General features: G+C 38.6%; 8 protein-coding genes across 10 annotated transcripts; 5 read left to right on the top strand and 3 right to left on the bottom strand.

Moving 5' to 3' along the window:
• Positions 1-75: 75 nt before the first annotated feature.
• On the top strand, positions 76-5,809 carry LOC105316548 (uncharacterized). Its single transcript, XM_020008501.1, has 15 exons — positions 76-220; positions 300-497; positions 827-970; positions 1,441-1,596; positions 1,645-1,713; positions 1,792-2,063; positions 2,111-2,261; positions 2,512-2,791; positions 2,850-2,901; positions 3,041-3,113; positions 4,150-4,255; positions 4,305-4,578; positions 4,980-5,047; positions 5,142-5,220; positions 5,364-5,809. The coding sequence occupies exons 2-15, from the start codon at positions 354-356 to the stop codon at positions 5,638-5,640; spliced, it is 2,145 nt and encodes a 714-aa protein (XP_019864060.1). The 5' UTR covers positions 76-220; positions 300-353; the 3' UTR covers positions 5,641-5,809.
• Positions 5,810-5,838: 29 nt separating this feature from the next.
• LOC100634635 (chondroitin sulfate synthase 1-like) lies at positions 5,839-8,542 on the top strand. Its single transcript, XM_011411476.2, has 3 exons — positions 5,839-6,050; positions 6,128-6,895; positions 6,982-8,542. The coding sequence occupies exons 1-3, from the start codon at positions 5,886-5,888 to the stop codon at positions 8,383-8,385; spliced, it is 2,337 nt and encodes a 778-aa protein (XP_011409778.2). The 5' UTR covers positions 5,839-5,885; the 3' UTR covers positions 8,386-8,542.
• Positions 8,465-10,392, bottom strand: LOC100634509 (phosphotriesterase-related protein-like). Its single transcript, XM_011411474.2, has 6 exons — positions 10,312-10,392; positions 10,091-10,259; positions 9,538-9,932; positions 9,161-9,369; positions 8,977-9,099; positions 8,465-8,694 (listed from the first exon to the last, which is right to left on the bottom strand). Exons 1-6 carry the CDS (start codon positions 10,343-10,345, stop codon positions 8,560-8,562), a joined length of 1,065 nt encoding a protein of 354 aa, XP_011409776.2. The 5' UTR covers positions 10,346-10,392; the 3' UTR covers positions 8,465-8,559.
• A 2-nt stretch (positions 10,393-10,394) lies between these two features.
• LOC100634383 (protein disulfide-isomerase A5-like) lies at positions 10,395-12,178 on the top strand. The gene has a single exon (XM_003383689.3). It carries the CDS (start codon positions 10,480-10,482, stop codon positions 12,016-12,018), a length of 1,539 nt encoding a protein of 512 aa, XP_003383737.1. The 5' UTR covers positions 10,395-10,479; the 3' UTR covers positions 12,019-12,178.
• On the bottom strand, positions 12,013-15,076 carry LOC100636016 (26S protease regulatory subunit 8). Its single transcript, XM_003383617.3, has 12 exons — positions 14,965-15,076; positions 14,856-14,925; positions 14,711-14,808; positions 14,588-14,644; positions 14,460-14,528; positions 13,458-13,619; positions 13,205-13,331; positions 13,043-13,156; positions 12,645-12,820; positions 12,471-12,581; positions 12,338-12,424; positions 12,013-12,265 (listed from the first exon to the last, which is right to left on the bottom strand). Exons 1-12 carry the CDS (start codon positions 15,034-15,036, stop codon positions 12,212-12,214), a joined length of 1,197 nt encoding a protein of 398 aa, XP_003383665.1. The 5' UTR covers positions 15,037-15,076; the 3' UTR covers positions 12,013-12,211.
• Positions 15,077-15,097: 21 nt separating this feature from the next.
• LOC100636358 (transformer-2 protein homolog beta-like) lies at positions 15,098-17,620 on the top strand. 2 transcript variants are annotated; one of them, XM_020008556.1, is made up of 10 exons: positions 15,098-15,208; positions 15,256-15,315; positions 15,357-15,446; positions 16,340-16,490; positions 16,548-16,676; positions 16,877-16,936; positions 17,009-17,127; positions 17,180-17,241; positions 17,286-17,298; positions 17,486-17,620. In XM_020008556.1, coding segments are annotated over exons 1-10 (699 nt in total). In that variant the 5' UTR covers positions 15,098-15,194; the 3' UTR covers positions 17,487-17,620. The 2 variants fall into 2 exon arrangements, with proteins under 2 accessions (XP_019864115.1, XP_019864113.1); XM_020008554.1 differs by having other exon boundaries at positions 17,286-17,352.
• A 231-nt stretch (positions 17,621-17,851) lies between these two features.
• On the bottom strand, positions 17,852-21,024 carry LOC100635763 (ATP synthase subunit beta, mitochondrial). The gene is made up of 12 exons (XM_003383615.3): positions 20,879-21,024; positions 20,629-20,814; positions 20,218-20,392; positions 20,021-20,142; positions 19,608-19,792; positions 19,351-19,387; positions 19,183-19,304; positions 18,837-18,959; positions 18,510-18,722; positions 18,289-18,456; positions 18,210-18,243; positions 17,852-18,099 (listed from the first exon to the last, which is right to left on the bottom strand). Exons 1-12 carry the CDS (start codon positions 20,991-20,993, stop codon positions 18,008-18,010), a joined length of 1,572 nt encoding a protein of 523 aa, XP_003383663.1. The 5' UTR covers positions 20,994-21,024; the 3' UTR covers positions 17,852-18,007.
• Positions 21,025-21,145: 121 nt separating this feature from the next.
• On the top strand, positions 21,146-24,221 carry LOC105316547 (protein DBF4 homolog A-like). 2 transcript variants are annotated; one of them, XM_020008535.1, is made up of 10 exons: positions 21,146-21,307; positions 21,406-21,522; positions 21,669-21,811; positions 22,178-22,302; positions 22,409-22,487; positions 22,551-22,689; positions 22,740-22,817; positions 23,348-23,625; positions 23,676-23,827; positions 23,932-24,221. In XM_020008535.1, exons 2-10 carry the CDS (start codon positions 21,498-21,500, stop codon positions 24,143-24,145), a joined length of 1,233 nt encoding a protein of 410 aa, XP_019864094.1. In that variant the 5' UTR covers positions 21,146-21,307; positions 21,406-21,497; the 3' UTR covers positions 24,146-24,221. The 2 variants fall into 2 exon arrangements, with proteins under 2 accessions (XP_019864094.1, XP_011409817.1); XM_011411515.2 differs by lacking the exon at positions 21,146-21,307 and having other exon boundaries at positions 21,330-21,522.
• The last annotated feature ends 16 nt before the right edge of the window (positions 24,222-24,237 follow it).

The raw sequence follows: 24,237 nt of genomic DNA, 5'->3' as shown, positions 1-24,237 counted from the left end.
CTTCTCTCTCTCTCTCTCTCTCTCTCTCTCTCTCTCTCTCTCTCTCTCTCTCTCTCTCTCTCTCTCTCTCTCTCTCACTATTCCTCTCTCTCTCTAGGTTGATGATGTATCAGTTAAAGGTTTTCTTCAATCCGACGTCGTTAGATTATTACGTTTGTCAGGGAGCTCAGTTAAACTGGTCATATCACGTCAAGAAGTTGTAGAGTCACAGCAAGACGAGGTACACTTAGTGTTTATGATCCTGTGTGTATAATCATATCTTTCTCCTTTATTGTTCTTTCTCTCTCTCTTCTCTCAAGTTTCTTGATTCTTCCGAGTCTCCTGTTGTGTCTTCATCAGCTAATAAAGTAGTGATGGCGTTTGATATTCATCTTGATAATGGCTTGGCTGGTCTTGGAGTCACAGTTCATGGGAGATGCAGTAGCAGCAGGAGACAGCAGTCCAGCGATATGGGGATTTATATCAAGTCAATTGTACCTGGAGGAGCTGCTGCTAAAGTAAAAGAGTGTGCTTTATGTCACTCCTCTCTCTCTCTCTCTCTCTCTCTCTCTCCCCCCCCCCTCAGTTATCCTTAGCTGTTGTTTTGGTTGTGTTTATTGTTTAGTCTTTGTTGTGTTTTCAAAATATTCACTGTTTGTTATCCATGGATATAATATTGATGTACATGTACATACATGTAAATTACTAAATAGCTTAAAACATGTGTATGCATAAAAAACTACATAATTTACAATCACGAGGTACATGTACTGTATTTATAATTACATACCAGAACACGTACAGGTGTATTTACAAATTTTTAATTATATGCATACTCTTACTCTAGGATGGTCGTTTGAAGATCAATGATCAGTTGATCTCAGTCAACTCTCAGTCAGTGACTAACATGAGCAACAGGGACGCAATGGAAGCACTTAAGAAAGAGCTGAGACAAGCAGAGCCCGACACAAAAATATCAAGCATTAAATTGGTGAGTCCAATAATGAATGATATTTAATGTTAGTTACTAAATTATCATTATTATTATCATTATTATTATTTTGTTGTTGATGAGCATGGGAATCGCATAAGAGCTGACAAAACAGTGACATCTGTCAATAATACCACACACATACACACGCACATACAAATGTCACCACACATGCTCCACTGTACATCCACTGTACACGCATAATCTGCCCATACACAAGAGTGTGCTCTCCGTTTCTCACAGGAGGAGGTTTCCTACTTTAAAAACTTTCACACACACTGGTAGACTCAACATGGTTTACTGTCTCATTGGCATCCTGTCTTTATAACCACTTTCTCATCCCTCCCTTTCCCCCTCTCTACCCCTCCTCTCTCCCCCTCTCTCCCCCCTCTCTCTCCTTTCTCCCCCCTCTCTCTCCTCTCTCCCCCCTCTCTCTCCCCTCTCTCCCTCCCCCCTCTCTCTCTCCCCAGACTATAGGACGTACAACTGGTCCCAATAGTAGGAAGCACCAGTCAGGAGGAGCTAGCTATACATCACAGATGCCAGCACTACAAGAAGAGGAGAGACCACCGCCTGATGGAGGGCAGACCAATGAGATTGGTATTGACTGCCCTGATGACGTAAAGGTATTATGAACATTATAGTTACAGTATGTCATGCGGTTCTATCATTAGGTCAGTGCTGTGTTGTCACAAGAGTTAGACCTTGGGGAGTCATTTGACAACCAGTCGGGAGCTGTTCATGTTAGTTAAGCTACATATACGTTATACACAATACATGTACATGTATATATTGATAGCACTCTCTCTCTTCTCTTTCAGGATGATTTAATGTTATCCCGTAGTTCCAACGGTTCCCTCAGCAGCAGTAATGGTGGATGTAGATTTGATTCTTCTCTTGAATACCCTGGCTCTAATTATTACCAGCCGATGACAACAGCTGGGAGCAGTACCGCTACTAATAATTACGAGCTGGAAGTTGGAGGAGGAGGAGGAGCAAGGGGCTCAGAATATGTTCCTGAAACCAGTCATTCAAGATCCGGCCCTTCGTCTCAAATAAAAACGACAGGAGGTGGAGGGGGGAATTCTTACAGGTAATAAATTGTTCAAGACTATTACATTGATATATCATCATTATCAGCTACAGGGAGAATTCTCTTGATCGAGCCATGCTTAAGAAGAAGCAGCCGTTAGCCCAGAAGCTCTCCGGGGGCTGGTTGAGCACTGGAGGAGAAGGAAATGAACCACTTCATAAACTGAGACATAACTCACCGATGAGACAAGACTCACTAGTTAGTACCTCTCTCTCTCACTCTTTCTTAAATACCTCTGTTACATCGTATACACTGTTACAATTGAGCCTCTTTATAATGGACACTTTGGGACAAGAAATTTAGTCTGTTATATACAGGAGGAGTGTCCTTTGTGTTGTCTGTTATAGAGAGTGTCTGTTAAGAGAGGCTCTACTCTCCATATATTTGTATTTTCAATTTTTTCCCACTCTACAAGTGTTCATGTGTTGTGTTTTACTTTTTCTCTTAGTCTCCTACTAATGAAAGGTCTCCCTGGCCCATGTCAAGTGGTCCTGATCGTTCTAAGAACTCTCACTCTCCCTCTTCCTCCTCTCTCTCCGCTTACCCTCGCTCCGCCAGCGTCCACAGTGAGCTCTCAGCCTCGGGCAGTTTCAAGTCGCATCATGTATCCCACCACACCCTCTCCTTCTCTTCTCACGCTCACGACAACTCAAAGTATAGCAGCTCAGGAAACCTCTCTTCCTCACAACGTAGCTCTAGGGACAGCAGTAATGGCTTTAGGAGAATCGGTAATGACTTGTGTCCTTCTAATGTAGTATCAATTAATTTTAATTTTTTATTGTTTAGCATCCCCTCCATATGATACACTAAAACCAGCCGGTAAAGGGAGCAACAGAAGGTGAGTCGTTTTCATATATTCACACACACACTCACATACATGTACGTGTATGTATAAATGAATATACATGCATATATTGGTGCATGTACATGTACACGTATAATTGTATTTATGTTATTATTAATATTTTGTTTGTTAGTGCTGATCATCACATTGAGTCTCATACCCTCCCAAGAATGACCAGCAGTGGCAAGTACACCATCAATGAAAGAGTAAGGACAGCTTTATGGCTAGATATTGCTAACTAGGAACTTTTGAGCCAATTCTGATGACCCTAGTTTCCTTTGTAGTACTTATACCATGTACCTTCTTCTTAGTGAATTTTTAAAGTTGCTCAAAAATCCGGTTAAAGACCCTCTACTATAATGGAGGGTATTTTGCCAACAATTGCTAGGAGAGAATTCTGGTTTGATTTTTAAATTGCTCATAACTCAAGAATTTTATGTCGGAATCAACTCAAACTTTCTACATAGCATAAGGACATCAATATGTATCAGAAAATGTAATAAAAATTTGGGGTGATTTTGGAGCCATTTTTTGGAAAAATCCATGGGCTATTATAGTACAGAGTAATTTTCAGAAAATGGCTCATTTTTAAAATGGCCGTAGCTCGAACATTTGAGCTCGGAATCAGCTCAAACTTTCTACATAGCATAAGGACATCAATATGTATCAGAAAATGTAATAAAAAATTGGGGTGATTTCGGAGCCATTTTTCAGAAAAATCCATGGGCTATAGTACAGGGCAATTTTCAGAAAATGGCTCATTTTTAAAATGGCCATAACTCGAACATTTGAGCTCAGAATTAGCTCAAACTTTCTACATAGCACAAAGACATCAATATGTATCAGAAAATTTAATAAAAATTTGGGGTGATTTCGGAGCCATTTTTCAGAAAAATCCATGGGCTATAGTACAGGGCAATTTTCAGAAAATGGCTCATTTTTAAAATGGCCATAACTCGAACATTTGAGCTCAGAATTAGCTCAAACTTTCTACATAGCACAAAGACATCAATATGTATCAGAAAATTTAATAAAAATTTGGGGTGATTTCGGAGCCATTTTTCGGAAAAATCCATGGGCTTAACTTTAAAATTTACTGACAAGTGACACTATGCCAATATCCTGTGGGAAACCCTTGGAAAACTTGGTTAGAAGCACTTTACATGCTTTTTAAATGCATAGCTCAAATTTTGAATTATGCTTGAATTTTAATAATATTAATTATTATCACATTATTAATAGGATCCCAGTGCATATAATGACTGTACAAGCCTGGCCTCCTTTTCATCGGACACTGACATTGGGAACTTTCAAAGAGATGATGCTGCCAGGAGATCGATACCTAAAAGTACTTTACCTTATTTTAAAAATTCATTCTCTCTCTCTCTCTCTCTCAGATTCAGCTAAACCTCAGCCGAACCTCAAACATGTTCCATTGGCTAATGTTGTCCCATTGGTGGATGGTGAGGGCTCACCCAGCCCTCCTCCTCTTTATAGAGTAGGATCTGACAGTGACATTACAACTGCTTTCTCCACCTACAACAATCAGTCCGGGATGCTGGACGGAGTTGAAGTTGGTCCTAATCTAAGGATGGTGAAGAGTAGCTCATTGGAGTCCCTGCAGACAGTTATGCATCACACTATTAATGCTGATGGTGCTAGAGGATTACGGTACCCATACTGTACACATACTACTTGTGCACTGCAGGATTAAAAAGCATATCTGTACTTCTTGAGCTGACAAGCCACTAAATTTATAGTAGAGGATTTTGAGGCAACTTTAAAAATTAAAAAAAAATTCTAATTTTGATCGGAATCAGCTCAGACTTGCTACACAACATAAGAACATGTATGTGTATCAGAAAAATTATAAAAATGGAGAATTCTCTCCTAGTCATTTTTGGCGAAATTTGGCCAAAGACCCTGTAAAGTATTAATAAGTTATTTTTTATTTGAATGAGCTCAAAGTTTTTATACAGCACAATGTATTATAAAATGGAAAATTTTCTATAAACATGGTTTGATTTTATTGTTACTGTTATTGTTATATTATTATCATTATTATTTTTTAGGAGTCGTGGCAGCACTAGAAACTCATTCAGGAGAGCTGTAGATCGCTCATATGCTGATGAACATAATGGTATGTCACTCCCTCCCTCTCTCTCACTTTATCTATGCTCTTGGACCCTTGTGTTACCTCTCTCTCTCTCTCTCTCTCTCTCTCTACTCTCCAGATAATTCAAACACAGTCATCAGTTTAACCAAAAGCCCAAAGAAGAAATTGTCCAGAAAGAGTTTGATTGACATATTAAAGTACTTTTAATGATAACAATAATAATAATAATAATAATAATGATAACAATAATAATAATAATAATAATAATAATAATAATAATAATAATAATAATAATAATAATAATAATAATAATAACAATATTAATATTTTATTGCTATAGGCCAAAGAAATCATCGAAATCCAAGAAAGTAAAAAAGTCTCGTTCTCGCACGATGAGCTCCATTGACATTGACCTCTCTGAGGACAGCATGGACAATCTGGCAAAAGAGTTTGGGATATCAATGGATACCATAAAACGAATGCAGAGTCACTCGGGTAAACTGGAGGGAGATGATGAGAGAGGAGCAGCTGCCATTGAGAGAGAGAGGAGGAGGACTACGGCCATTGAGAGAAGAGACGATCATTTATTTGCATCACATAACACAAGAGCTTTATAGTCTTGATTTGTTGTTGTTTTTTGTTTTTGTTTTTATTTTTTAATCAGGCACATAAATATTTATAATTGACACAAAAATTATTTTTAACTCTTGTTTTTTTTTTGTTGTTGTTAATGTTGGTTTGATATGTTGTTTTGGCAGAGATTTTTAATAAAAAATAACATTTTAATTTTTTTGCATTAAAAATAATTACTAGTGGGAGGGGCTAAAATTAGTTGTGGGTGGGGCAATCTCACTAATTAAAAATGGCGAAAGGAAGCTTACAAGAAAAGATTTATTTTTGCATTGGATTCGTAACAGGAGTTGTTTTTAGCTCACTACTTGCAATACTGTTAACCAATTATTCCTTCAGTACCATTAATTACTATTATTATTATAATGAGAAGATTTTTACCATCCCAGGAGCATCAGTAAGACCCCAGACATATACATATATAATAATACTATAACTCCTAATACTCTTTTCTTTCTCATCTCTCTTTCTTAGCTAGGGCCCGGTGTGTTTTATTATGAAGACAAGTCCCAGGACCCATTGAGCAAATCCCCTCCTCTCATTCAAGAGAAGTACATCAGCGAGGAGGAGGAGGAGGAGCGGCGATTTAAATCAGACGAACTTTTAAGCGAAGAGAGGAAAGAACGACCCCTCGGCCGTCAGAAGGCGAGTAATTTGATGGTTGTATTAATGTCTAACGAGAGAGGGGGAGGACGTCCGAACTGCCAATTGCAAGAATATCAAGAACTGATCAAGGACACTTGGGGCAATAATTTCAATAATATATTCCTTGTTGAGGACAAGAGGTGTAAGACGAGTGGAGAGGGAGAGAGAAAAGGGATCTCGTGGCTAAGGAAAAACGACTCTTTCTCGTATAGTTACGACGATGGATACTTAAACATTAATAAGCTACTGACCAAACTCCACAATGCGTTAACTTCAGAGCATCACTGGGTCCTATTCGTACAGCCAGAGACCTACGTCAACTTGAAGCGTCTCGCCCTTTTACTGGATAGTCATCGATACTTTGATGATTTAGTTTTTGGTAAATCATCTTCAGCACATTATAAAGGACTAAATGGAGGAGTTCTTAGTGCTTGTGGGCCCAATGGAGGTATAGTGATGAGTAGAAGAGCTTTGGCTAGGCTGATTAGGGAAGGGAGTACGTGTTTAATAGGGTTGGAGTCACCCCCTCCCCTTAGTACTATTGCCCATTGCATAGCTGATAATCTTCTTATTGATTGTTCCTCTCATTTACCAATGGTGAGTCGAGTGTACCGTACATTATTTTTATTATTTTTTCTTTAATATACAGACCCTGTGTTTTATTATTAATCTTATTTATGTAGTTAAATTCTTTCGATGAAGACTTTATACTGAACGATGACAAGCTCTCCTCTTTGAAATATTTGTACAAACAAGTCACCATACATCCTGTTAGGTCAAGATACTCCTACTACACTTTAAACTATTACTACACTCAATTGGAGTACAACGAAACAGCCAGCGGGATCAGGAACCTTCAACGAAACATGAAGAGGCTCTTGTCGAAAATGGCTGAAGCTAATCCGAAAAAAACATCCCCGGTCCCAGGCTTTATTTTCGCCAACGACTACCCAATGTATGAGGCACCACCGACTGACATGAGTGAACTTCAAGCTTGGATGTACTTTGATTCTGATAGCATTTATATTGATCGGGACATGGATCCAAAATGGAAACTTGGCCACTGGAAGAATGAGATCGATTTGGCTCTTTTGGAAGCATTAAGACTAGCTAATAATGACTATCACACCGACCTTGTCTATCATAATATAATAAATGGTTATCTAAAACACAGCCCCAATGGGGGCCGCTACATACTTGATGTTGAATTCAAAGAGGCCAATAATCCTTACGTAACGCTCCAGAGAAGGTTCTCATTTATGCGTCCATATCAATCGAGTTTCTTGAAACTTCCCGCAAAAAACCTTGATACCGAGGTGATTAATTTTATTGTGCCTATTAGTAGTGTCGGGAGCAGGCTAGACCAGTTTTTTGTCATGTATGAGTCCTTGATCCCAGTCTCCCTCAATCACTTGCACCTCATCCTTGTCGTGTATAATAATGACGACATCGGGAAATGTCGGGAGCTTATTTCCAGATACCATAAACTCTACCCGTCCAGTAAATTCAGTATCGTTCAAGGAAAAGGAACCTTTGCTCGTGCTAAGGCTCTTGATGCCGGTACTTCGATACTCAACGACGGCGACCTCATGTTTTTCTGTGACGTCGACATGGACGTGACGCCAGAGTTTCTGCACAGGTGTCGCTTAAACACGGTCCGCGGCAAGCAAGTGTACTATCCGGAGGTTTTCAAAATGTACAACATGAAATATGTCTATAAACTGTCCAGGATGCCGAAGCACCTATCGATATCGAGGAAGCACGGGCACTGGGGCTATTACTCGTATGGGATGCTCTGCATGTATAAAGGAGACTATGTGAAGAGTGGTAAGTTGGACACCACTTATTACGGGTGGGGCAGGGAAGACTTTGAGTTCCACAAGAGGATAATAGACTATGGCTACGATGTAGTGAGGGCTCCCGATCCTGGCCTCGTCCACAGGTGGCATCCCAAGGTTTGTAATCCTAATGGACAATGGAAAGGAGACTGTATCTCTTCGCAGACTGAGTCAATGGCTGACAGGAAGGAGCTTGGGAGATATGTCCTTGAATTGGAAAAGAATTCATCGCACTTATTTTGTATATAAAATAAGAGCTTCAACTAAAATATTAATTATAATAAGTTCATTTTAGAATAGTTCAAGTATCATTTATTCATTTTTCATGTTTAAGATTATTTGACTATTTTTGTGCCAACCGATAATTATTATAATATTCAAGAAAACTGATTAATGTTTTAATAACTATCAGTGTAAAATGTTTCAAACGAATGTCAGCCATTTTTTAGGATTTTCTATCATAATCTGATCCACTACATCTCTTGGTATGCCTCTGTTGACCATCATTGGGGCAACATTGTTAATTATATGAGAATAACCATGGCCTCCATACTTAACCTAACAAGGAAGGAAAGAGAAAAAAAGCAGATTTTTGGCAAAATTTGGCCAATGACCCTGAACTATAGTACAGGGACTTTGACTTGATTTTTGAGTAACTTTAAAAATTCTTTAAAATCCAATTTTGATTGAAATCAGCTCAAACTTGCTACAGTACATAAGCACCATTACAATTATGTAATTTTAAATGTAATTGAGGGGACAGAAGGCAGATAGAAAAGAGCTTATAGTAGTCATTGCCTCTTTCCTGTATACAGGGAGGTTACAATTGGTTTTACTGACCAATCTGTGCTTCGTGTGAATATCGTGTGATATAAAGATACGGTCTTTATAGCCACCATCAACCAAACATTTGACCATTTGTATACGCTGACCATCATTTGGCATATCAACATCTACATTGAACTAGGGGAGAGAGAGGAGATAAAATTGATAACAAGAGAGAAAAATAATTTTATTTTCTGACCTGATAGTGAGAGCATTCAATTCCAAACAGATCCAGTTCCACTCCACAGCCTGTCTCTGCAAACTTGATAAGTGAAGCACTGTCAAGGATCGTCCTATCAATGTGTGACATTACTGTCCTTGACAAATCTGCTCCAGCTTCTTTTAAAATGTCGACAATATCAAATGGAGCTCTCTCATTACGTCCAGGATGAATGATAAGAGGAGCACCTAATCATGAAAGAATTAGGCAGAAGTCTTGTGGTATATTACGCAACACCTTGTTTACACTTTAAAGTGTTAACAAGGTGTCAAAAATCAAATTTTTATGAGACAATTCTTTTTTGCTTTATTGATGCACATTTTGGCTTGAGAACACATCATGCTTAATTTACTGACCAGTTTTCCTTTGAGCAATGGCTGATCCTTGAAGTACCTTTTTCTCAAATTCATTAAGAGGCCATGAGCAGCCTATCTCTCCAATGATCCCACACCTCACAGGAGGAGATGTACCAGGTAGTCCCTCCATTATCTCTCTCACTATTGTATCAGATATCTCATGGATAGTCATATCTTTGACGTCGGGTGGTATAAACCTCTTGGTATAGTATCCTGTACCATGGACAATATGCACACCACTGGATGTGGATAATAACGGGAGGGACTGTGGTTTGGTTCGTATGCCTGTTATTGTTACATCGCATAACGTCCCACCACCTGATGCTTTATATAATTTTAGTTCTTGGACGAGATCTTCCTCTGAGTCAACCATAATGTTAGAAGCATTACTATACCTATATTAAATGAAGTATTGTAGTACTGTAACTACTGTTGTTATTATTGTTATTATTTATTATAGGGAAAAGGAGCAAAAAAAGCCAAGTGTTAACATATCAAGTTTTATTCCCATTAATATAGATAGCATTAGTATGTATTGCTTTTAATTGCTCACGGGTATTGTCTGATTGCTCCAAGATTCTCTATTGCTAATGGAAGATCCTTAATGTCACCAGTGCCTCCATATTCAGGCGGTTTTGGTGTCCATGCTTTACCGAAATCAAGGAGTAAATGCTCGTGAGGTAGTACCACACCAAGTTCATCAGGAGAAACAGGGCCCAATACTACAATAAAGGAGAGAGTGGCATCATAATGAACCTCAGTGTAAATAAATACCCGTTAGAACTTTTCCCTTGAGTTCAGTGGCCATTTATCTTGCAGCATAGAAGAGAGGTGTGGCTCATTACATGCTCACCCTGCCCCTTGGATACCATTGTGATTTGTGTCTTTGTTATATTCCTCCCTCTCCCAGTCTCCCTCTCCCTCTCTATTCTCTATCAGGCTATGAAAAGCTATTTAATTCTTCTACTTATTCTTTTCATAAAGAGTTCCGCTCCTGCAGCACCAGAGAGCGGGATAGTCCGGCTAGAAGAACCGAAGGCGTGGAAGAAGTTCATAAAGACACGTACAAATGTTCTCGTGTTGTTTGCATCTTCTGGCGAGGTGTCAGTACCCCGTGGCCTCCTTCCCATACTTGAAGAAATAGCTCAAGAAGTGAAAGGACTCGGTGCAGTTGCATACGTGGACTGTAGCTCAGCAAAGAAACTCTGCAAGAATCTTAAGATAGGAGGCAAGGGAGAGCAAAAGAAATACTATCTGAAACATTTTAAAGATGGCTCATATCACAAGGACTACGATCGTCTCCTTCGTAAATCCTCTCTACTTGATTTCATGAAAGACCCAACCAGCGACGCCCCATGGTCCGAGGACCCCACTTCTAAAGACGTACGTCACATTGAGAGCAGTACAGGCCTCTACAAGTTTCTCGCTAAAGAGAAGAAACCGATACTTCTTATGTTTTATGCTCCCTGGTGCGGGCACTGTCAGCTTTTGAAACCAGAGTTTGCTGCTGCTGCAACGAGCCTTAAAGGGAAGCAAGTCCTAGCCGGAATGAATCTTGATAAACCAGAAACCATGCTGACACGAGAGGAGTATAATGTCACTGGATTCCCAACTCTCCTTTATTTTGAAGAGGGGAAAGTTAAATACCCATACTCTGGTGGGAGGGACACTGATTCTATCATCAAATGGCTCTCTGATCCTCAGCCTCCTCCCAGTACTCAGGAGGTAGAGCAAGAGGCCGGAGCAAACTGGTCCACCGAATTAAACAACGTCGTTCACCTTACCAGTGAGAATTTCCAATCAGTCATTGACTCTAGCCCCTCAACACTGGTGACGTTTTATGCTCCGTGGTGTGGCCACTGTAAAGCAATGAAGCCGGACTACAATGAAGCTGCTAAGTTGTTAGAAAGTGAAAATATCCTCGGAACACTAGCAGCCGTAGATGCAACAGCAGAAAGAGAGCTGGCGTCACACTATCAAGTGAGTGGATTCCCAACTATAAAATACTTTTCAAACGGTAAGGAACTATATGACTACGGCTACCCAAGGACAACAGAGTCTTTTGTGGAGTTCATGAAAAACCCACAACCACCGCCTGAGAAGGAGAAAGACTGGTCGGAGATAGAGACTGGCGTCCATCATTTAACTGATGAGACATACAAGCCATTCATCAAGAAAACCAAACACGCTCTGGTAATGTTTTATGCACCGTGGTGTGGTCATTGTAAGGCTGCTAAACCAGAGTTCATTGATGCTGCGGCCAGTTTAAAGGAGGACAAAAAGACTTCACTTGCTGCAGTCGATTGCACTAAATATGCTCAAATTTGTGATCAAAATGATGTTCAAGGATATCCCACTATACTGTACATGTCTTATGGTAAGAAGTCATTCAAATACATGGGGCCCAGAGATAGCAATGGGTTTGTCGAGTTCCTCAGGAACCCTAACAAATATGTATCTATAGTCAAAGATGAGTTTTAAATAAGCTCCCAGCTGGAGCTGAAGGAAATATCCAAATATCAAGCAAGAGGGACACATTGTTATTAGTAAAATGTTAATACTATTATTAGTTTTTCAATAGCTATTATAATTAATTTATTATCATTGTTAATAATTAAACAATCATTGATGATAGTCTGCAGTGGTACACTAGTTTAGTTCATGAGCTCAAGAACTATTTCCACAATTTCTTTATTGACATATTCTTCTCCGAATCTTTTTGCATCACCTAATAAAAAGAGAAGAGAAGGCAAAGTAGAATGTACCATAAAGGAAGCTATGGGAGACATTCTACAGTTACCTTAGCCACAGCCATTTCAAAGTCTTCCTGTGTTACATGAACACGTCTCTCCCTCAGAGCATACATGCCAGCCTCAGTGCACACTCCCTATACAAGAACACACTCACATCTCACAGGAGTCTCTCACGAATACCTTAGCTTCTGCTCCAGATGCACCAGGCATCAACTCGGCAATTTTGTGCAAGTTAATTCCACGAGTTAAATTCATTTTACGAGAATGTATCCGCAGGATATCCAATCTAGCCTAAGGAGAGAGAAGGGGAGAGGGGAAAGGTAATATAAGCCAGATTTATCTTTATGACAATACATCTTCATTTGGGGGTGGAAATTCAATCTTCCTATCAATCCTCCCTGGACGGAGTAGAGCTGGATCCAATATGTCTATCCTGTTGGTGGCCATGATCACTTTTATGTTCTGCGTTGGCTCAAACCCGTCTAACTGGTTTAAAAGCTCTAGCATAGTCCTCTGGACTTCACTATCAGCTAGAGAAAAGACAGAGAAGCTAATAAAATATTGTACTGTTAATTTTCGTATACTGCTGCACATAACGAATTAAAATGTAAAAGGTTGAATTTTCACACAACATGTAGCATTAAGGACTGAGAAAAATTTTCCTGCTTATATATAAAGATACACAAATTTCCCAGTACAGTACATGTATGAAATGCTCCCAAATGTGTAATTAAATACGTGTATTGCGTTACAGTTTGATCCAGAGCCAATGCGTGATGATCCAATGGAGTCAATCTCATCCATAAATATAATGGAAGGTGCATGTTCTCGTGCCATAACAAATAACTCTCTCACCATCCTTGAACCTACATGTAATTGAAAATAAAGAATTGGAGTGACTCTAAGGTCCTTACCCTCTCCAATGTATTTCTGAACTAGTTCCGATCCTGATACTCTAATAAAAGTGCACTCTGTGTGGTGAGCCACGGCACGAGCTAATAGTGTCTTACCAGTACCAGGTGGACCATACAACAAGACACCCTTTAATGAGAGAGAGAGAGAGGGGGGGGGGGAGAGAGAGAGAGGAGAGGTGAGATACATGTAGGTGTATCATATGTAGAGAAAATGAAGTGAGAAGAAGAGAAATACTGATAGTACTTAGATTACTTTGGGTTGAGCAATCCCCAGTGAGTCAAATAGCTCTGGATGCTTCACTGGTAATTCAATAACTTCCTTTATTTCTTTTATTTGTTTGTCAAGTCCACCAATCACATCATAAGTGGAATCAGGAACTTTCTCTACCATCATTAAACTGACAAGAGGATCCACCTGCAGTAAAAATGATAACACCTTAAATCCTGTGCAGAGTTTCCCACAGGATTCTGGCAATTAGCAATTATAGTGCTTCTTGTCAGCAATTTGCTTCAAAATCAGGCCAAAGTCCCTGTACTATAGTACAGGGGTTTTGGCCAAATTTCACCAAAAATGACTAGGAGAGAATTCTCAATTTTTATAATGTTTTCTGATACATATACATGTTCTAATGTTGTGTAGCAAGTTTGAGCTGATTCCGATCACATTTGGATTTTTTATGAATTTTTTAAGTTGCTCCAAAACCGGGCCAAAGTCCCTGTACTATAGTACAGGGAATTTGGCCAAATTTCGCCAAAAATGACTAGGAGAGAATTCTCCATTTTTATAATGTTTTCTGATACACATACATGTTTTTATGTTGTGTAGCAAGTTTGAGCTGATTCCGATCACATTTGGATTTTTTATGAATTTTTTAATTTGCTCCAAAACTGAGCCAAAATCCCTGTACTATAGTACAGGGATTTTGGCCAAATTTCGCCAAAAATGACTTTAAAAAAATTCTCCATTTTTATAATTTTTTCTGATACATATACATGTTTTTATGTTGTGTAGAAAATTTGAGCTGAGTCCGATCAAAATTGGATTTTTAATGAATTTTTAAAGTTGTTCAAAAAGCCATGTACATGTACTTATTGTCAACCTTGATCATGTGTCCTAATCTTAGCAAGTTTATTGAGAGATCTCTAGATCAAATTAATGTCATGAAATCAAAGAGAGCCAAATCCCAATACATGAAAAAACAGTATGTAACGTAGACATTATTAAAAGTAGACTTGAAAATAATTCCTCTTTTACTTTTGTGGGCAGAATCTTGTGTAAGCGGTAGCTTTCATTCTTCAAAGCAACACGGCAGTTAGGCTGTACCTAAGAGAGAGAGAGAGAGAAAGAGAATTAACTTACATCAATATTATCATTAATCTTACATCATTCATTTCAATCCCTTTGTCTAAATCAACAACATATTTTCCCTCTGGATGAACCTAAACAACAAAATAAGCAACAAAATAATAAAAAACAATAAAATAAGATACATTAATTAATTATACCTTAACGAGAACTTTCTTCTTATCCATTGCTTTAATAACCTCTCCTACATGTGACCCTTGCTCTTGTAGTAGCTGCAACTCTTCACGTAACAAACGAACTACAAAAAAAAAATTAAAATTAAGCTAATTATTAACACAATACTACCTTTAGCATTCAGCTCATTCCTCTGTGCTTCTAATCTTCTCAAGTTCTGTGATTTCTCTGATAGATTAAGCTACAAAAAAAGATTAAGTACATAATACGTAGTCCTTACTTGTAGCCCTTCTATCTTTGTCACGTAATACTGATGAATACCAGCTCCTCTTTCACCACCAAGAGACTCCATTTTATTATAAACCACGCCCACAATGAACTTTAACCACACCCACATATCAGCTGTATGGTGCACTTCCGTGTATTGTTGGATACCAAAGACATCGTGTTCTCCTGATCGACTCATTCGACTGATTTGTAAAAGAAGGGGCGAGTTGCCTTTCTTTCATAATGTCTTCCAGAAGGTAAATGCTTCATTCATAACCCTCAACGTGTATATCAATTTCATTAGCCCTAGGAGGAGAAATCGCTCAAGAAGTTTCTCTAAGAGCCGCTCCAGAAGCTACTCCAGGTAACCCTCTGATTTAATCCCATCATTAATTTTCCCAATAGGTCCTGGTCTCGCTCTCCTGGTAGAAGAAAGCGCTCATACTCTCGGAGCTACAGCAGGAGTCGCTCTAGGTCACGTGATCGCTATAGAAGGTAACAAAATTTTAAATTGCAAAGTATTTGTGCTAAAGTGGTAATGTTACACAATTGGATGCAATGACGAACAACAATTCTGTTGATAATAATGAAGAATATATTAACTGGTTCTGCTACTGAGTGTCCTATCTGTAACGATATGTATATTAAAGATAATTAATGTTTGCTTTGATGCATTTACTGGCTATTTTATGTCATGTCATTCTTAAATTTTAAAACTCTTTAAGTAATACAAAATAATATTCGATGCTTTCATTTTCTTATTTATTATAAATTGGACAATTTTAAAAGCATGAGCAGCCTCAGCCTTGCACATACATCAGCAAGAATACAGTATTGGCACTATTCAGGACTGATTGCCACAGGAATGTTATCATAAATTGAAGTAGAACCAGTTAGGACTGCCCTAAACTGGAATATGAACTGGTTTTGTAAACTGGAACAAACCGGTTTGTATTATGACAAGCTCTTGTTGTATTAGAACTGCCTGAGCTGTTTTTAGCTATTTTTACCGATTGATTGTTTTTATAATTATGCTATGAGATGCAATGATGATTATTAATAATAATAAATCTTGATTGTTAATGAAGATACATTAACCGGTTCTGCTACTGAGCATCTCTAATACAGTATAAGGGTTTTATTTTGTTGGTATAAAATTTTGTGAATCCTACCTTCTGCAGCCATTTTCCCTAGTGTGCCACACCTCTTTTGTGGAATTTAATTTTGCAAATTTAATAAAAACGCGAAATTTGTGAAATTTTTTTTCAGTGAATATAGCCCCTACACTGTATCCCAATTTATGATTATTATTACTCTGCTCTTGGCTGTTGGATGCCAACACGCTGCCAATTCTCCCACTTTTATCTTTTGTGTTATTTTAATTTCAGTCGCTCTCGGTCTCCCTATCGAAGAAGAAGTTACAGTCCTTATGGGCGGAGACGGCGAAGTTACACTCCGCCTCCTCACCGTCGTCACTACCGCGGTCGCTCAGGAAGCAACTCTCCAATGTCCTCCAGACGTCGCCATGTTGGCAACAGAGTAAGCCAGGCTGGTAGTGGGTGGAGAGTAATTCCTCTCTTATTCTCGATCCCTTAGTTTAATCCGGAGCGTAATAATGTGATTGGTGTGTTTGGCCTAAGTTTATACACCAATGATAAAGATTTGAGAGACATATTTGAAAAATATGGTAAAATTAACGAAGTCCAAGTGGTCTATGATCATCAGGTAACGCTAATAATGATAAATGAATAAATCAAGCTACATTTTAAAACCAGTGTCTGTGATTACATATTGCTCATGCACCACTATATGACATTATCAATGGTTGATTTATGAGTTCCAATCATTATATGAGACACTTATTAGTACACAAGTGTTGTTGCAACATCTTGTAATTGTTATTTATTGTTGTTGTCTATTGTTAGACTAACAGATCAAGAGGTTTCGCTTTCGTTTATTACAATGACGTTGAGGATGCAGTTGAGGTATGTAGTACGTACATCACAATAAAAAAATCAGCTCCTAATTGATAATTATGTTACTTTTTATTCCTTCAGGCAAAGGAGAGTTGCAATGGTATAGAGATTGATGGTAGAAAGATACGCGTGGATTACTCCATCACTAAAAGACCTCACACCCCTACACCTGGCGTGTATATGGGAAAACCCACACACAAGTCTGTCATTCCTTTCATATGAATATAAGCATTTGTATTCATGTTGCATTAGGTCGAGCAGGCGGAGCAGTGAAAGAGACAGATACGATGATTATGATGATTACGATAACAAACGTTAGTGACAGAAATGGGACTCTCTTTTATTTTCTTATTTCTAGGTGGTCGTTACTAGTAAGTTATTGATTGATAAATTGTTGCTCTTGTCTTACAAGAAGACTCTAATAAGTAGTTAAATATAATTATTGATGAATTTGTTTGCATTTAAACTGTTAGTGTAGCTATGACTCTCTTTTTGTTTACCATATTTGGTGTCTTGTTTTGTGCGACTTTTAAAAGTTTCTCCATCTTTATTATGTAGAAATAGAAAATGTTGAGAAGTAGAGTATGTCTTGAAGTCAAGTGTATGGGTGAAGAATGAAGGGAGAAAAAAAGAAAAATGTAGAAAAAATGAAGAAAAAGAATTTTGTGCCAATGGGGTTGAAGATACAAAAAATCAAGAAAAAAAGAAAATTTTTTGTTCAATAGGAACAATTGGGGGTTGAAGATAGAAAATGAAGAAAATTATAGGACTTTTGAAATTAATTTTAAGCCAAAGTGATAAGGGACTAAAACATGACAGGTAAAAGCCACAAATCCTATAATTGAAGCTAAAGGACAAATGATGGTACAAGTACTTGCTAAAGATGGAAGTTTGGAAAGAAGAGACAATTTTTACTCTATCATGTTGTGAAGCTAAAAACAATTAACACTGCCATTCATAACAAAACAGTTAATAATAATAATACTAGTTAACTTTAATAATAAGAGATAAATTACAACATAATATCATTATTTTAGTAAATAACCTAATGCAAGCTAATGTGTATATATGTTAATGTTCCTAATCTTTAGCTAAACCTTCAGCTTTCTTGATGACCTCTTCAATAGGGCCAACCATGTAGAATGCTATCTCTGGAAGATGGTCATATTCTCCTGCAAAAAAAGCATTTACGTGTAAAAACTGCATCGTTTTAATGTAAAAATAGAAATGCAGATTGAACATTAGTGTGGTACCCAGAAGTTCTTTTGACAATAATTCTAACCTGCTAATATTTCTTTAAAACCTTTTAAGGTGTCCTAAATTTACACAATAAATATTAAGGATAGACTACAAGGACATACTTCTAATGGAACTAGTTTTCCTTCTTTGCCTGTGAAGACCTCAGCCATCTGGAAAGGCTGAGACAAGAACCTTTGGATCTTCCTAGCACGTGCCACTGTTAGCTTGTCATCTTCTGACAATTCATCCATACCCAAAATAGCAATGATATCTTGAAGAGACTTGTAATCCTGCAAGAGAGAGAGAGAGAATTAAGTTTGTAAACTAATTAATAACGATATACCTGAAGTATCTTCTGGACACCTCTAGCAATCCTATAGTGCTCTTCCCCAACAATATTGGGGTCCATGATCCTGGAGTTGGAGTCCAGTGGATCCACTGCTGGGTATATACCAAGCTCAGAGATAGCTCTGGACAGCACAGTGTTGGCATCCAAATGAGCAAATGTTGTAGCTGGAGCAGGATCAGTTAAATCATCAGCAGGTACATATATAGCCTGTGGAAGAAGATGGTGATACTTTTAAACTGATTGCTCTGAAAATGGCTCAGAGAGAATAATACGCTTTGTGATACGTATTGGTGCATGTGTTGTGTACAAGGATTGACTTGCCTGTACTGAAGTGATGGATCCTTTCTTAGTCGTTGTGATCCTTTCCTGCATAGTACCCATATCAGTAGCCAGTGTGGGCTGGTAACCAACAGCTGACGGTATACGACCTAACAAAGCTGATACCTACAATGAGAAAAGGATAGAGTCACCAAAACAAAATAAATAAATAATCATGCAATACAGTGGTGAATCAGTCAATGAATGAAGTACATCATTATTATTCAGATGAAACACGGATATGTATTCACATCACATTCACCATACACATACACACAGAGTAAATGTCAGTATAATATATATACATGTACATATATTATACACTCAATATACACTCGGCATTGCTTACTTCTGATCCAGCTTGAGTAAATCTGAAGATATTATCAATGAAGAGCAACACGTCTTGTCCCTCCTGATCTCTGAAGTACTCAGCAACAGTTAGACCAGTCAGAGCAACACGAGCTCTTGCACCTAATCAATGACAAATAAGCATGTGACAGTCATGTGATAGGATTACCTGGGGGCTCGTTCATTTGACCATAAACCAATGCCACCTGTAAGAATAAAGGTAATAAATAAACAAAACAAAAAAATTATAAATTGAGTGTATCATTCCTTCAGTTCACTTCAATCAGTAATGATTTGTACTGCTGAAGGCGACAGGTTGACTTTACTATTGCACCAAGTTAGAAGCTAACTCTCCATCAATATATGAGAGTCAGCCAGTGAAAACTTGTGCAAATACTTAATCCCTCCCTTTCTCTCTCGCTCTACCTTGGATGAATCATCCTTAAGACTGATGACACCAGTAGTTATCATCTCATGGTACAAGTCGTTTCCTTCACGAGTTCTCTCTCCTACTCCAGCAAAGACCGAGTAACCGCCGTGAGCCTTAGCAACATTGTTAATGAGCTCCATGATGAGTACTGTCTTCCCAACACCAGCACCACCAAATAAACCTGGGAGGAAGAGAGAGGAGAAAAAGGAGAGGACATAAATATATGCAAAGCTTGTAGATATGTAGACATGTACATGTCTGTGTTCATTACAAGCAGAGCTCAGAGTGTGATAATTTAACTTCAAAATAAAATCAGAGACTCTAGTCAAATGTCATCACTGCTTTGCTTCTACTATTAATTTTATGTGCTTTTATATACATTCTCTGCTTTTCTCTCTTTATTTCTTACCAATCTTTCCTCCCTTGGTATATGGTGCAAGCAAATCGACGACTTTAATACCAGTGACAAGAATCTCTTGATCAGTACTCATGTCAACAAAATCAGGAGCTTCAGCGTGAATATTAGCATATCTAAACAAACAAAATAATAATAAAAATTAAAAGATTCCTCTTTTAAACTACCACCCACGGTTTGATTAAACTTACACGTCAGACCCAATGTCTCCTCTCTCGTCTATCGGTTCTCCAATGACGTTCATGATACGACCCAGGGTCTTAGGACCAACTGGTACTCTTATTGCAGTCCCAGTATCCAGACACCCTTGACCACGGATCAGACCCTCGGTACCGTCCATAGCCACCGTACGCACCACATTCTCACCTGCAGAAATGAACGGGCATTAATTGGAAGTACAATAATGAAGAGGTAAATGGGCATTAATTAGAAAGGAGTTCAGCCAGCCAAGGGATTGTCATCAATATTATATCAGAGACTCTAGTCAGTATGTGTCATCATTACTCCTTTAACAAAGGGGTGAGTGTCTATAACAAGCCCCACCCACCATTATTTGTTATTATTATTATTTTATTATTATACGTACAGTTTACTAAACATACCAAGATGCTGTGCTACTTCTAGAATGAGTCTCGGCGAACGATTCTCCACCTCCAATGCATTCAGAATGGGTGGCAAACCCTCTTCGAATTGAACATCTACCACTGCTCCAATGACAGCAACAATCTTTCCTTTTGCACCAGTTTTGGTGGCTGTGGCCGCTGGAGTAGCACTGTATCTCCTATGGACTATAATGGGAGGAGACACAAAACATTTAAAAATAGCTATTGTGTGTTGCTGATCTTCCTTTACATTGTGATAGTGAAGGAGCGGCGGTTCTGACGGGAAGTATTCTCGGCTTACTCCATGCTCTAGCAATGCTAGGAGCTCTTATGGCAGAGAACAAACCACGCAAAGCAGCCGCCATTTTGTTCTCCTCGAGACGTGTCCCTGAAATGGATTTTGTGCGCATGCGCAAAATGTGCTCTAAGCCACGCCCAAACATGCCATGAGCCCTGCCCACTTTATGCAGAAGCTAGGAGCCTAGGAGCCTGCAAAGCCTGAATGCAAGCATTGCTGCAATGATGCAAACTCCAATCCATAAAGCTAGCCATTTTTGTTTACATGCTCATTTTACTTAAATTACAGAAACAATTCCAGAGCTTTGTTGCTACCAGCTGAACTACTATGATATAAAATTGTGATGGAAGGTGTCAGAATGACGAGAACTATGAATATCCAGTGAGGAAATGAGCATGCGCACTGAGTGAGACGCGGGTATTGTGGACTGTGGAGGCTGAGAGCTCTCTGAGTCTCTTTCTCTCTTTCTCTCTTTCTAGGTTTCTCTTTCTAGGTCACAAGTTCTTGGCTTGACAGGTTGGTCGCTCTCTTCTGAGTATCATCTGTAACGCCACGTCAATCACAGCTGAAGATGACTACTCAGACAACTAAAGTTGGTATGTTAGAATCTGTGTATAATGTAATGTAGTGCTGATATTATTTCTATTTATGTATTTTTAAAAGGTGTGATTCACAGTGCATTTTGTGGGTTGTAATTATTGGTTTACGGGTGTGGCTCATCCTTTATTTATTTATCCATCAGATGATGCTCCAGTTCACACAAGGAGTCGTCGGAGGCTCAATTTTGGCGAGTCTCAGCGCTTCAAGGGAAAGACTTTCTTCCTGGATCTTGATAGGTACCCACGGAAAAAGGAAATAGAGAAAGAGCTGATCAGCAGAGGAGCCGTAAGTCTTATCTCTTTTGTATATGAGAGGCTGAAATTGATCACAGTTTGTGTGTTAGAGGGAAGAGGAGGAGGAGGAGGAGGAATAAAACCGACATGATACCCAATTTTATTATTATTATTGTTTATTATTATTGTTATTGTTTATTATTATGAGAAGGTGAGATGCACAAATGATCAGGAAAGGAGAGAAGAGGATAAGAGAAGGGAGAGAGGGAGGGAGAGGAGGAGGAGGACAGTTATTATAAGCACCTGAAGGAGGAGGGATAGGGAACCTGGTAGACAAGCCATGGAGCCACTGAAAAATATTATAAATTATGAATGACTGAATTGATGATTGATGATTCTGTTATTATCTTTTTTAAAGACGGTTGAGGGTTTTCTGGATTCCAGTGTCAGATACTTTGTGACTAATAAGCCAAAAGCTGTCATAGAGAAAGCCACTAGTGCGATGACACCATCAGGGCAAAGCCCTCAGACTCCATCTACAGGGTAAGAGGATAAAGGAATGATAAATGTCTATACACTATTGATGTATTAACACATCTGTCTTTTGTTTTCTTTTTCTACATTGTGTGTTTCTTTTATGTCTTTCCAGTGGGTTTTCACAGCTAATGTCACCATATAGTAATCAGTCTTCTAGCAGTACTGATAAAAGAGCAGTAAAGCCTCGCTATGTAAGAGCTATAGCCATTCGTCAACCTAGCTTACTCTCTCTCTCTTAATACTTAATTCCTTAGAACACAAGGGCTCAAAAGATACTACAGAAAGCTTTGGAGAACAACAGCACAGGGTCTGTGCCTGTGAATGCAAATGACAAGCCTGATAAAGTCCTGACCTTGGCTACCAGCTGGAAATGCAAGATATTGCATATAGACAGTAAGTGTGAAGCATTCTCTCTCTTTTCAATATTCATTTCGTTTATGCAGCTGTTGAAAGAGAATTGAAGAAGCTGAGGCCAGTGACAGATGGTAGTGCCATTCAAAAGACAGTTGACAAGGCAACTGGTAAGAAACTTAATAATTATAATGTTGCAACTCTCACTGATAGATCCAGGGCTTCCCACAAAGCATTAGAGTGTTATGTGAGGCACTGTCAAGCACTGCGCCATAGTGCATGGCTTTTGGAGTAACTTTAAAAATTTATGAAAAATATTAGATTTGATCGGAATCAGCTCAAACTTGCTACGCAACATAAAAACATGTATATGTATCAGATAACATTATAAAAATGGAGAATCCTCACTTTTCATTTTTGGCAAAATTTGGCCAAAGACCCTGTACTATAGTACAGGGGTTTTGGCTTGATTTTTGAGCACCTTTAAAAATTTATTTAAAAATTCAAATTTGATCAAAATCAGCTCAAACTTGCTATGCGACATAAGAACATGTACTGTATATGTATCAGGAGAAATTATAAAAATTAAGAATTCTCTCCTAGTCATTTTTGGCAAAATTTGGCCTAGATTGATCTCCCAAAATTTATTTCTAGATGTGTACATGTACATGTATAACACTCACAATTTTTATATCTTTAGTGAGGAAGCTACGTCGACCTTTCTTTAAATTTGAAGACCTTTCTCATAACTATCGTCCTGTCATATACGAGCCTTCTACCTGGCCAGTCATTAATGAGAACTGTCCACCCGAAGCATCTCCTTTTGATCCTCCAAGACCTTCCCCTCCTCTCCTTTCTGCTCCACCTAATAGCTCCAAGCGGACCAACCATCGCAAGGAAGCTAACACACCAGCCGGTAATGACAGGAGGTTAGGATACTGCGAGCCATGTGGCGTACGGTTTGAAGACATGGAGAAAGTTAGTACAATCTGCATGCATAGAGATTGTTTTTTTATTCTTGTCTTTAGCATTTGAGAAGCGCACAGCACCAGGAATATGCTAGCAATCCAAAGAACTTTGAAGAACTTGATAAACTGATATCTGAATGCTCTGACTTGAATGATTTTCTGGCAAAGGTCCTGAAGCAGCGGACCAATTCAGGGAAATCAAAATCAGCAAGGTACATGTACATGTATGCAAAAGAGAGAGAAAGAGAGTATTAGGTGCATGAATGACGGTATATTACACAGTTGCTTATTATCCCTCCCTCCCTCCGTTCCTCAGTCCTATCAAGCAGGTGTCACAAGTTGAAAGGATATCTCTTGTGTCTCTTCCTTCAATGGGACACAAGAGTGGTTTGGTTGTTCTTTCTGATTGCCCAGTGGCCTACCACTCTCCCCAGCTCTCTCCTGGTGTCTGCACTAGACAAATGAAGAAGAAGCTCATCGACTCTTCACCCAGTCTCACCCCTAGGAGTAAGAGATCCAGAACTTTTTAGAACTAGTTTTTTTGCATTTTTAAAAGTTCTTTGTGTTATCATATTTTATTCCATTTATTGTATGTGCTCATGCAGTTAATTTATTAATTAAT

The sequence above is a fragment of the Amphimedon queenslandica genome, unplaced genomic scaffold (genome assembly GCF_000090795.2).
Source record: "Amphimedon queenslandica unplaced genomic scaffold, v1.1 AMPQUscaffold_13508, whole genome shotgun sequence".
In the NCBI taxonomy this organism is placed as follows: domain Eukaryota; kingdom Metazoa; phylum Porifera; class Demospongiae; order Haplosclerida; family Niphatidae; genus Amphimedon; species Amphimedon queenslandica.
Note: the sequence above shows the minus strand (reverse complement) of the source record. Positions and strands in the feature narration are given on the sequence as shown.